General features: G+C 38.9%; 1 protein-coding gene across 8 annotated transcripts in view; it reads right to left on the bottom strand.

Moving 5' to 3' along the window:
- Nucleotides 1–3,331: 3,331 nt before the first annotated feature.
- The window catches only part of LOC115263279 (serine-rich adhesin for platelets), a 552,542-nt gene continuing 542,405 nt past the window's right edge, over nucleotides 3,332–13,468 (bottom strand). For all 8 annotated transcript variants that reach the window (XR_009997896.1, XM_062852797.1, XM_062852795.1 and 5 more), the window contains one exon: nucleotides 3,332–3,418. Coding sequence is in view for 7 of the 8 variants with exons in the window: in XM_062852797.1 (XP_062708781.1) it covers nucleotides 3,345–3,418 (74 nt within the window). In the remaining variant the exon portion in view is untranslated. The remainder of the gene's footprint in view (nucleotides 3,419–13,468) is intronic.

The following is a 13,468-nucleotide window of genomic DNA, read 5'->3' as shown; positions in this document are numbered from 1 at the left end:
CTCACGTGACGTGAGACGACTAATGTAAATCAAATGGGGCGAGTCGATTTTTGTCACCTCACTCGACTCGTCTCACCTCACACGCCGCGCAGAATAAGCCTGATGATTCCACTTTACTTGAAAAATATCCAGTGAACGTCTAGATTCACTCATTCCTTATACTTCCCATTGAATCTAAATTCCCTTAAATTTCGTTTTCTAAGAGAAAATAGAACATTTGTATGGGAAGTCTGTTACCCAAATGTTGAACGTTTCCTTAAGCTAGCTCATCCTAAGGTTGGACGATTCTCGCTAATTGTTGAACGGTTCAAGCTTTGTTCGTAATTGATGACGTACAACCCGACATCAACCTATCATTGACCTGTTTTTATTTTGGGTACCAAATCCAACATAGACCCTACCAAGGACCCTACAGTTACCCGATGTGGGTTCAACAGTGGTCCAACATTCGATAAAATTTGACCCAACTTTGGTCCGACATCCGATAATTTTTCACTCTGGCGGATTTTTTTCGGGTTTTTTTCGTGTTTTGTGGACAGTAAGACATTTGAGTGGCAATTTATTCAAATGACAGGGAATTGCTTCTCGTTTGAATAGAGCTCTAGTGAACTGAAATCGTTTTTAACATGACTAGATGTAAAAAATGACTGAAAAGATTTGATTACAAGCGAAAACGATTGAAGGAAAGAACGCCTTTGAAAGCCCCTGAAACACTCCTGGATACCCATGGGGTCCACTCAACCCCCTAGAACACCCTTGCATTGACTCTGAAATCCCTTGCAAACTCGTTGATCGCTCCTAAACCCCTCTAGAACGCCCTGAAATTCTTCTGAGACCACCTTAACACTCTGAAGCCCTCTGCAACACCCCTGGAACATCCCTGGAACGCCCTTGAAAACCCATGACATGCACGATTAGGTAAAGTGGAAAGAAATCTGGCAGTCATGCTAACATCGTTGGTTATGTCAGTGTTCAACAATTGATAAGAAACATATTTTTAACAAAAGATAAAACAATGAAAATGTGATTTTACACAATGTTAAACTGTTAAGGACATCCTTCCAGTTCTTGTAACTATGGTGTGACTTTGATATTTGTGGTCGATTTGCCAGCAAAGCTAATTTCGTAAGAGCAATTTCTTAAAATTAATCTTAAGAATTGCGCAGTTTTCGTGTCATCAGCGGTACAAAATTTGCAATCATCATTTTTACGTAAAATATGTATTATTTTGTAACTTAATAAGATCAATATCGTGACACACATGTATACGCATCTACATCATGCATTTACGTTTACCGAAAATTACTTAAGTTAGATTTATAATAAAATTTTCAGAAACTGTTCAACATTTGGGTGGTGTTCAACAATTAGCGAATTACCCTAGTTATGCAACGCCTGCTGCACTTTCAAAGTTACCCGCATTATCAAAGTTACCCCGTTTTACGGTAGTTGATAGATGGAAAAATACCTGATTATGCATTTCGACATGTGTCTATTTAGTGTATTTTAATAAATAAACAACATGTTTAAAACCTGACTGTTCTTCTTCTTTCTGGCCCAACGTTCCCACTGGAACTTGCACTGCCTCTCTTCAACTTAGCGTTCATTAAGCACTTCCACTGTCTTTAATTGAGAAGCTTTTTTGCATATTGTGTGTCAAGCGCAATATACACTACGCCCAGGGAGTCGAGGAAATTTCTGGACCGGAACGGGGATCGAACCCGCTGTCTTCGGATTGGCGATCTAAAGCCTTATCCACTAGGCTAACTGGAGTCTTTAAAACCAGAACCTACACTAAGTATAGCAGGTTTTGTCTCAGTTAAGAGTTGGGACATGCCGGGGCCCGTGGCGTAGTTGGTCACACGTTCGCTTCATATGCGGATGGTCATGGGTTTGATTCCCAGCCCCGGCACTTGCAATTTTTCGTCAGTTGCTTTTCCCCCGAGAGCAACTGACACTGACCCTCTTCTGAGCCCCATGGCTCAAACGGACCTGGATACCTGGACATCGGCGAACTGCTACTCACAATGGACCCCCAATCGGACTGGAAAGGAACAACGGCCATCCATTATCATCCTTGTGCTCATCATTCTACTAGGTATAAAGTAGAAAAAGTGAAAGCAGCAGAAAGGCAAAACCAGTTCGATAAAGTAGAATAGAATCTAGGCGCTGTACAAAATGTAAGTGCAGCTGTCAATTGAATTTGCTCACGTAGTGCCCAAGTGGACAATAGAGCTGTAAATTAGGTTAAGTGATTAAGAATAAAAAAAAAAAGAGTTGGGACATTACACCAAGGAGAACGAAAAGAAGGATGCAAAATTTTCGGATACCTTGAAAGACAAAAGAAAACAACTTCCTATTTCATAATAAAGTACGGTTTATTTTTCGTAAATCTTTGATATACAGTATTGTTCCGATTTTATCACGCCCACTTTTAAAAATGCTTTTAAGTATTTTACAAAATCTATACGCAATTTCAATATTTTTAATATTGCATAACGCGCCTCCAACATTCATTTTGTAGAAGAGGGGAAACACTTGCTCTGAAATGTAACAGTAAATGAATGAAAAATGAAGGACTGGCGCGCGGAGACCGTGATAAAATCGGAACATTACTGTATCTCAATAATTTATATTGTAGCTCGAGTATGTTTCACTACTTTACATCTACAATGTTTTTGAAATGTTACATTTCTTGTTTCATTGGATATCTCGTGATGAGGGGTTTCACCTAGTTTAGTTTAGTTTGGAAAATCTTTTTCTCAATGCTTTCGTTAGAGTTAAATTATTTTTCTTTTCATTCATTAGAAAATCTGCTTTTCACATTCTAGTTAAGCTCCTGATTAGAGTTAAAACTTACATCAAAGTGTGTTTTACATTATTTCAATATTTGCTATCAACAGTCTGAAATGGTTTTCTATTCTTTTTCTCAAGAACTCCTCTCGATGTTAACAGCTTCGTTGCATTGCATTATCAAATGAGGAAAGACTAGTTTCTTCGTCGAAAAACTTTCATTCTGCTGCGGGAAGAAAAACCCTGTCGGAATTTTTTATTCGCATGTCACTATCGTTTTCATAGTTGGCTCGCTAATTTCTGTTTTGTTTCCAGTTTTATCTCTCTAACAATTCGTTTAGCTCTAGTTTTCTATCACAATTTCAAGTGCCTTTTTTGCTGATCGTCTTATTGTTGTCCTAGAGCTCGTCTTCGACCACGTCATCGTCGTTTTCGTACCTAGTTAGCGCGTCGTCACACTTCACAGAGCGAAAGAATCCAGCTTTATCCCGTCCGTCAGTCGGTGCCATGAGATGAGCATGAGGTCGTTCGATTCAGCTCCGGCTTCGGCTCTAGTATCCTTTTATCAACGAGGCCACGTGTTGCTTTTCCTCCTCCGATAATCCGTTCTTCAGTGTTCGTCTTACTGTTGTGCACAAGTGTCGGCGCGGGAAAAAAGAACAAAAACAGAAGAAAAGAATAAGACACAAATGAAACGGTTGAGTGAGAATTGAATTTTCTTCAACATTTTTTTTTCTGTTGCATCCATTTGTCACGGATGGGTTGGGAAATTCATGCAGTCTCGCTGGTTTAGTACAAAGTAAACGAGGAAAATCCCTGGAGGAGTACAAAAGCGGGGATCAGGACAAGCGCACATGCTGATGGATGGGTTGAGGAGCAGAGAGGTGAAACCCCGGTTGGAAGTGTTTTCCAGGGAAGGAAAACTTGCAGAGTCATTTTCACCCAGCAGTTTGCTGCTTGTGAGAAGGAAATTGGGTTTGGCTGGACGATGAATACCAGTTGGTGTAGGTTGGTATCCGTCTCAGTGGGTACCGCCTGCAGTATGGATTGAGGGAGAGTTGCTTCGTAATTCAGTTTTGCATGGATGACACATATTCACACAGAAACTTGCGTTACGTTTCATGCTTTCACAGTAGGATTCAATTGAATTTCATGCTTTTATACGAGGGTGGATGAGTTCTTGTTAGTGCAGTGAAGAGTAAGCCGTTTTAGTAAGTTTCAGCTTGAACTTGCATGGTTTAGGTGAGGTTAGTTATGAATGATTTCAATGTTTGTTAGAAAACAGATCAAATTTTCGAATAGTTACTACAACGTATTGCAAAATTATGTTTTTATCGGTACGACGAGTGCTTTATATCTAGTTTTGCAGCAAGTTTGCAGCATATCTTTTTAAAAATAATGTCAATTACTCGTAGAGTATGTCATGGTAGTCTCCGAGAGTGAAAATCTGCTAAGGCTAGAAGTGGACAGAATGACGTCATTGTTTATTTGCATATTTTCATATATCAACTATTAACTTTGATTATACAACACTAGCCCCCGAAGCATGTTAGAAGCTATTTTTTTTTCAAACCGACCAGTACATCATCGCTCCACATTCTAAGAAACAGTATGTTTGAAGAATAAGGAAAAATCTTTGATGCAAAATTTACCCGATTAATCACCATTAGATTGGCCTTGTGATTCATATCCATGTCATCCATGCAGATTTGTTTAACATTTCTTTTGATTTTTCTCCGTGATTTCACACAACCTGATTTTTTTTTTCATAAACCAATCTAGAAATCTTTCTGAAGAAAGTATAAATTTAAGCAAAAGTGTTTTTTTTTTCATATATGACTTTAAACTACGAAATGTATAAAAACTATTTACAAGGATTTTCCTGAAATTCCCTGATAGTTTTTGCAGTATTCATACCAAGTGTTCAAAATGAACTTATTCGGGTTATGCTCTTTCGACTCATGCAAACTTTGTATTCAAATAATTATGAAAAAACATCATGAAGAACATTTCGTCTAAACTCTCTTTACTTCAAAATAAATCGACGATAAGAACTTGTGGAAAAGTTTCGAAAATGGTTACAGAAGCTCTCACGGTATGTAGAAAAAATATGTCATTGAAAAGCGTTATGTACAGATTGCTATTTTGTGTGGTGTACTCATTGAACCATATTTTTAATAATACTAAACATTTTCCAATTTTCTTCAGGCTGTTCTAAACTTAACTATATTGTGAAGATTTGATGAAAGAATTGGGATGAAAGGCCAGCCATGGTTCGAGATAGAGCATTTTGAACATGCACAGTTAATTTCCGATACACTCCATAATGGCTTTTTGATGTTCTAGACATTTGACATTTAAGAAAAAGTACATTTCAATCATGCTCGAGACCCAAATGACCAAATAGCTGTAGCTTTTTAGAAAAAAATCACCAGAAGCTCAATATCATTTACTGCAAACCCCGATTTCATCACCTCTGCCTCGGCCCTTGGTTTAACTATATGGTTGAACCGGAAATCGGCCTTTATTGATCAAGTATTTATCATTCTATTATTTGCCCTTCTCCGTTCCTCCACTCTGTCCCATGACATCTGCATTACTCATCAAGAACACTGATTGAAATTTCAGGAGAAATCCTGGGAATGATTCCCAGAGGAATCCGTGAAAAGCTCTTAGGGAAATCCCTGGAAAAACGCCAGGAGAAATCCCTCTAGGAATCGCTATAGAAGATCCAGGAGGAATCCAGGAAAGAATCTCTGAAAAATGTCTTGAGGAAATTCAGGAATAATCCAACAAGAAATCGCGGGAAGAATATTAGGAGAAAAAGCTGCAGGGGTCTGGGAAGGAATCATTAAAAAACTTTTGGGCTAATTCCGAAAAATAATCCCTAAAGAATTCCAAGATGAAATTTTAGGATGAACTCCAATTGAAATTTCGGAAAAACACCTGGATGGGAAGCAATTCCTGGAGGAACTCCAAGACAAATATCTGGAAGAATCCTAAAGGCACCTGACGCAGAGATGTCATCGAGATTACTCCAAGTTGCTCACTGAGTAACTTGAGCTCTTGAGATAAAAAAAAATCAAATCCATACCAGTATGAGCGCTCAGGGATTACCTCACAAAATTTTTCCGAAATAACTCTACAAGCCTTAAACATAACCTATCACAGATTGATGCAAAAATTCTCTACGGATGTCTTAAGTTTCTTGTAGGAATTATAATTTAGATAATGTCACAAGCTATTTCTCCGAAATTACCCAGAAGGTTACTTTGGAAAATCTTGTCGGGATTGATTCAGAAATTCATCCATGAGTTTCTTCAGAAATTCTATGAGAAATTCCGTCAGAAATTTTTTGAGAGATTCCTCCAGAAAATCATCGAAGGATGCATTTGGAAAACAATTCATGGATCCAATACGAGTGTTGTTGTGTTTCGAATAACAAAAGGAAATGGTATGTTGGACATACGTAATGCCTGAAATTCGTAGGCACAATATGTGTTTAAAAATTGACGAAGTGAATGGAAAAATTGCGAAAAATTCACGTAGTTCTGGAGGCGCCTTTGCAAGTTCACTGGATGGTGCGCGTTACCCAATTCCGCCACAGAACAAGTAACGATTCTGCGAATCCAACGGGCACCTCACCCCACGTTCCTTCTCGTTATTCATGGATATCTTCAGACATTACTCCTTGAATTCCTGTAAAAAATCTTTCAGAAATTCCCAAAGCGATTCCTTAAGATTTTTTCCCAGAAAATTTAATAAAAAAAACCGGTCTGGAATGAACTCAGAAAGTACTCTGATTCCTTAATAACACTTATAGTTTCCTCTAGAATTCTCTCCAAAGTATTTAAGAGATTACCGCAGAAAATAACTCCTTTATAAAACCTACCCTGCACAGAAAAAAATATGTAATTAAAATTCAGCGAGAAATCATGCACATAAAGGGAATGCTAAAGTTTGTGCACTTTTACATGATATATAATGTAAAATTACATTACAATCGTGTAAATTTCCACCAACCATCGCGTGAACCATTATGGACTCCAACCGGTTACGCAACTATTAGCGGAAATTTACACGAACATAACGTAATTTTACATGATATCTCATGTAAATATGCAATAACTCTAGCATTCCCTTTATGTGCATGATTTTTCGCTGAATTTTACATGAATATTTTTTTCTGTGTGGATCCTTTCCGGAATTGCTCTATCAATGCCACCACGAATTCCTTTTTAAAGTTGTTCAGAACATTTTCCACGGATTTCTAAAGCAATTGCTCCAGAATTTCTTTTAGAATTTCTTCTAGAGCATCCCTCAAAAAATTATCCAGGAACTCCTCTAGGAAACCTTTCATGGGTTTAAAAAGAAATTCCTCCATATATTATTTCAAAATTCCGTACGGGATTTCTTTCAGTAAATCATCCGCGAATTTTTTCACAAATGCTTTCGATGATTTCTTCAGAAAATCGAAAGTTCAGAATTCATCCAAAATTTTCTTAACGGATTTCTTAAGAACTCCTTCAAAGTTCTTTAGAAATTTTGTTTCTAATAAACTTTTCTAGATTTTTTTAAAAATATTTCCACTTAAGTTTTTCCGCCTTTTAAGGAATTCCGCTCAAGGTTTTTTTGAGGAATTACTCTAGGAAGACTTTCAAAGTTTCCTGCTGGGAGTTCTTCCAGAATTTCCCAGGTTTTTTTTCAGATATTCTAGAGATGAATTTGAAAGTACTCCGTGAAGTTTACTGGAGACTACCTGAAAAATTCCAAAAATTCAAAGATTTTTTTCGGAAAATCCCGCTTGGATTGATATTCCATCAGGGATTTTTAAAAAACATATCTTAAGAAACTTCTTCAGAATTTAATGAATTTCTTCTGGAATTTCAGTGTGGTATTTTCGTGGAGTTTTTCAAAAGTTCATCGATTTAATTTTAACAATAACCTACAGTGATTTTTATGGTAACTCTTCAAAGCGTTCCTCCAAGAATTCCATGAGAAATTCGATCCTGTATTCCTGCAGGAATTCCTACATGCTGTATTTTTAGAAATTGCCCTTGTGGCTCCATCAGAAATATCTCCAGGGCAGGCCCGTGCACAGAAAAGGCGACAAGAGAATAGTTTTTCCTTATTTTGGTAAATGGCGGAGGTGAGCTTAGTGTATGGATTACCGTCAATAGAAGCGGTTTAACCCCAAAAACCCCTCCCTTGTGCACGGACATGCTCCTGAGGTTCCCTCAAAAATTCATGTAGGATTTTTTCAGGTATTCTACCAAGGATTTTTTTAGAAGTTCCAGAACTTGTACAAAACATGCCTGGAACAATTCTTGAGAGGATCCTTGAAGGATATTCTAAGGAAATCCCTACATGATTGTCAAAAAAAAAATCTATCCTTAAAAAAAAACTTCTCGTTATAACTTTGGAGATTCCTAGTAGAAATTCTTTGAAATTTTCTAGAGCGATTCCAGTACAAAAATTCCTGGAGAAAACACCTGAAGAAACTCTTTAAGATACCTCCTTAATACCTGGAAAAAAATCATGACAACTTCTTGAGAAACACTGAAAGTAATTTCAAGGAAAAACTGCTTCAAAAATTTCCGGAAAACATTCTGCAGAAATCCGCAGAGAAATTCCTAAAGGAATCTCTTAGAAACGTCTGCAAAAATTGCTGCAAAAATTGCAGTATCTGACGGAATTGTTGTATTAATCCGTCTTTAAATTTCCATGAAAATCCTTGGAAGAACTTCTTTTATGCAATTCAGTATCATAATTTACAATTTATATAACTCATTTTGGTATCATAATGGCCAATTTTTCCGAACTGGCTCATTATGCAACTGAAATAAGTTGCATAATGAGAAATAGTTGTATAATGTTCATAATGCAACTCTTTTGAGTTGCATTATGAACATTATGCAACTCAAATGGGTTGCATTATGAAAAAATCATTGCATAAAATTTTGCATGGATCTCGTCGCAAAACTAGATTTTTTCAGCACTCTTCGTATTTATATTTATATTTATAAAAGTACGACTCGTGCTGAAAAAAAAACAACTTTTTGCAACTCGTTACATAAATAACTAATTTTTTTTTCTAAAGAATCTATTAAAAACCAGTCTACATGGGTTAAATTAAGTCAATCACGTGTGTAATGCACTTATTGTTTACTTAGATCTATTATTTACCAGCTGCACAGAGAACTTTCATGTTTGTCTGCCCTTTATCCCTTATGGAAAAATGAGAAACATCATATCCCTATAGAATATTCATTGTTGAATCATCCTGTCTCCACACGAATTTGAATTAGTTTTCGATTTTAAAATTGTGACTTCAATAGCATTCAAAACAACCCCAATGAAACGGATTGGCAAGCTTTATTAAATAAAACAATATTAATATGAGTTATAGTGTGAACATATTTAACGAAAAGTTTTTCGCCATATTGGATGAAATAGTACCGAAGAAACGTAAAAAGATGACGATGAACTCTAAAAAACCCGTTTGGTTCACCAGACATAAAAAAGTTAAGAAATTCAAAACAGAAAATGCACAAAGCTTATAAAAGATATCGATCCTCGGAGATTCTAGAGCAATATATTAACATTTGTGAGATGCTTGATACTGAAATTAAAAACGCATACGAGAGTTACAATACGAACATCGAAAATGACGTGAAGAATCACCCAAAAGCTTTCTTTAGTTTTGCCAATAGTAAAATGTAAACTAATAACTTTCCGTCGTGCATGGTGTTTGAAGAGGTTGTTAGTAGTGATAGTCAAGAAATCTGCAATAATTTTGCCAAGTTTTTTCATGGTAACTATAGCGCATTTAATGATTCTTTCGATCGAGAATACTTCGACTATTTTCCAGAATGTACAGTAATATTTCAGTCTGCTCTATCACAGTGCAAGAGATCTTAACTGCATTAGAAGGGTAGGGTCCTTCAAAAGGACCATGACCGGAAGCTCGCTACCTCTTTTGTTAGCCCTTGTTTTGGCTTTTCAATAACTTTCTTGCTAGTGGTCTATTTCCATCGCAATGGAAGCAATCGTTTCTAATACCAAGTTTATTCAGTAATTAGCATTATTGCAATAAAATCCCTGGGAGAATTCCGAAAAAGTCTTCCCTTGCTGAAATCCTGATGAAATCTGAAAGATTCCAGGAGGAAATACTAAAAGAATGACCTGAGTAAACTCCAAAATAAACTGCTGGAGAGATTCCTGAAACAGAAATTTCTGGAGGAATCCCTACACAAATTTCAGGAATCCTCGGATAAGTTGTGAAACAATCGTTGGAGAGAAACTGTTGCGACCCCTCGGTCGACGCGCCTTATCAGGACGATCTTCATTGAGGTACCATGATCCCGACAGAACTCGATAGATGTAGGTAGAACACTCAATATGACAGAGCAACTTGTCAAATGCTGGGACGTCAAACATGAGATGGTCAGGAGAATGATTAGGCAAAATTGCGGTGTGGTTCTCGAATTGTTATTATAGAATTTTTGCAGTTACTCGTTATAGTTATAATTGTTTTGCAAGTAATTAGTGAAACGAGGTAATCTAACAGCTAACACTTCAAGTTATCATCTTTAACAATAAATGAATTTCTTTAAAGATAAGCTGTAATAGACTTCGGCATATTCGCTAACCGTAACTAAACTGCGTTGGAGATCGTTTATAGAAACATATTATCGTAAGTTTGATCAGATAATCATAGTTGAATTAAGACCCTATTTTATCTACATGCAGTAGAAACAGATTTGCCGCTAGAAGTTCGGAACCATACACCATAAAGGGACGAAGATAGGAGGAATTAGAGCACGAAAGAACTAAACGTAAGTTGAGTGTGGCCCCAATTGAATTGTGACTAATGAGGTTGAACTTCAGGAATTTTTTAATGTGCCTAATAAATATTAAGAAATCGGAATCTCGTGCCCTCCTTTCACTACTCTTGATAGTTGACCGGTGAGTCAACAATTTAAAAAATTCGTTTACTCCCATTCCGAGCGGACGATGCTTGGGCGAACGCCAATGAAGACGAGAAGCACCGCTGCGTCTCGTGATAGTAGGACCGCTCCGGGGTCTACCCGAAACGAAATCGATGGCAGTCAACACTGCAAAGCTTGCAAAGACGACGACATGATTCTATGCTAACACACGTTCCATCCAATGTGATGTTTCCGCCTATGTCCGCCAATAAAGTAAGCAACACAATACCCCCTTCTAATACCCCAGTAACTAGTACGTTTTCCGCGTCAAATATACTGATTCCACCAAGCATATTCACCCTCGCCGGTGGTACAGCGCCCCTCAATCCGCCTCCCCCGCCATCGAATCAATTTATACAGTCGACTGCGTGTTCGCTCAACACATTCCCGGAGATGAGGAGTCTCAGACAGTGTCTCCCGGTCTCATCCGGTCATCCGCTTATACTAGCAGCTGCAAGCATCCCCTTGGCATCCAGCACCATCATTCCAACTACTGGAGTCTTAGTTGGACAACTTCCGAACGAGCCGCTGAAATCAACGTCGGATATACCCCAAAACAACGCGAAGCAAGGTTTTCGGGAGACATCGAGTCAGCATTCGGGAACTTCGAGGAGATCTACCAAGCAAAGACAGTTGGAGTTGGAGTTAAAAATGCTCGACAAAGAGAGGAAATTGCAAGAGGAAGAAAATGCGAAGAAGCGTGAATACCTTCAAAGGCGGTACGCTCTACTGTTGGAGATGGCCAGTGAATCGTCTTCGATAGTTGAAGCTGAAGATGCAAGAGTTGAGGATCGAGTGGAAGAATGGGTCAACAATGGTATTATTGAAGGACAACAGCCAGATCAGCCGGGACCAACTAGGGAGCTACTGGAGCTCAATACAGCAGTTCAGCAGCCATCCAGGAATGTACGACAGCATGACAACCACGACGATATTCCCAGCCTCGTCAACAACAGCCGTCAAGCTACATCATTGCATCGACCTAGAGTGATCGCGACATCGGTTGGGCGACGAAACTACGACATTCCCTCGAATCAACCTTCGCATGGCTTCTCGAATCAACGTATGTTGTCGAATATCATGCCACACCGTCCTAATATAAACGTTCAGCAAGATCAGCGATCGAGATACGTCCATTCACCAGCACCTGGTCGATCCTTGAGACCCGACGCGTTCGACGACGACGAAGGAAATAATCTAACTCGTAGTCAAGTTGCTGCCCGACAAGCAGTTTCACGAGAGCTGCCAACTTTCAGTGGGGTTCCCGAAAAATGGCCGCTGTTTTTCTCTACGTTCACTACTACAACCAACATGTGTGGATATACAGCGGATAAAAATCTCGTACGTCTTCAGAAATGTCTCACTGGGAAAGCCTTCGAAGCCGTCAAATGTATGCTAATGCACCCGATGAACGTCACTCAAATAATCTCGACGTTGAAGATGCGCTTCGGAAACCCAGAGATTATCGTGCACAATTTGATGGCCAAAATCAGCTCAACCCCGGCTCCAAAGGCAGACAAACTAGATACGATAATTGAATTTGCTCTTGCCGTCCAGAATTTATGCGCAACGATCGAAGCGTGTCAGCTGGAAGAATACTCTTACAACGTAGCACTTCTTCGCGAACTTGTTGATAAGCTACCAGCGGCTATCAAACTAGATTGGGCCAGATATAGACGTAATTTCTCCACTGTAAATCTGTCCATCTTTTCTAGCTGGTTGTATGAGCTTGCAGAAGACATTTGCCCGCTCGCTGGATTACCCGCCGATACGAAAGGTCAGCGAGCAGCTAAGAACAATCAAGTGTTCCTCAATGCACATGCCGAGAACGTAGATAGCGAACCGAGGAAGCAAAACCCAGGCATACAAGTCCAGCCTAAACCCACAGACGAAACATGCATCGTATGCAAAAGCAATTGCCCTAGTGTCGACAAATGCCAGCGGTTTGACGAATTGGGATATAACGCAAAATGGGCGGTTGTAAAGGAGTTTGGGCTGTGCCGAAAATGTCTTAAGAATCACAAGGGAACCTGCAAATCACAGAAAGTCTGTGGCAAGAACGGATGCGAATATAAACATCATCAGTTACTCCACAACAACCAACGAAATGCAGCCGCTACTGTTACATCCGAGGCCAAATCTAACGCGTCTGGCGATCTTCACAAGCCTGATAACCAAAAACCCTCAGCAAGTGAATGCAACATCCATCATCAGATCAGCAACAAGACCTTGTTCAGAGTCATCCCTGTTATTCTGTATGGTCCTCAGAAAAGCATAAGAACGTTTGCCTTCCTGGACGACGGATCCTCTTACACCTTGATGGATGCGACGCTTGCAAACGATTTGGAGATCGAAGGAAAGCGTGAACCACTTTGTCTCAAGTGGACAGGAAACATGGGTCGTCTAGAAAACGAGTCAACCAAACTGAACGTGCAAATCTCCGGAACTTGGACAAATCAGAGGAAGTATTGGCTCCAAGGGGTTCATACGGTTTCCGCTTTAGATCTCTTCCATCAATCTGTTGACGCCCGAGAACTAGCTAATCAGTATGAACATTTACGTGGAATTCCAATCGAATCTTATCAGAACGCGCAACCTCGTTTACTGATAGGAATTAAGAATGCCAATCTCAATTATCCTTTGAAAGGACGAGAGGGGAAGATAAATGAACCCATTGCAACAAA

The sequence above is a fragment of the Aedes albopictus genome, chromosome 2, assembly GCF_035046485.1.
Source record: "Aedes albopictus strain Foshan chromosome 2, AalbF5, whole genome shotgun sequence".
In the NCBI taxonomy this organism is placed as follows: Eukaryota; Metazoa; Arthropoda; class Insecta; order Diptera; family Culicidae; genus Aedes; species Aedes albopictus.
Note: the sequence above shows the minus strand (reverse complement) of the source record. Positions and strands in the feature narration are given on the sequence as shown.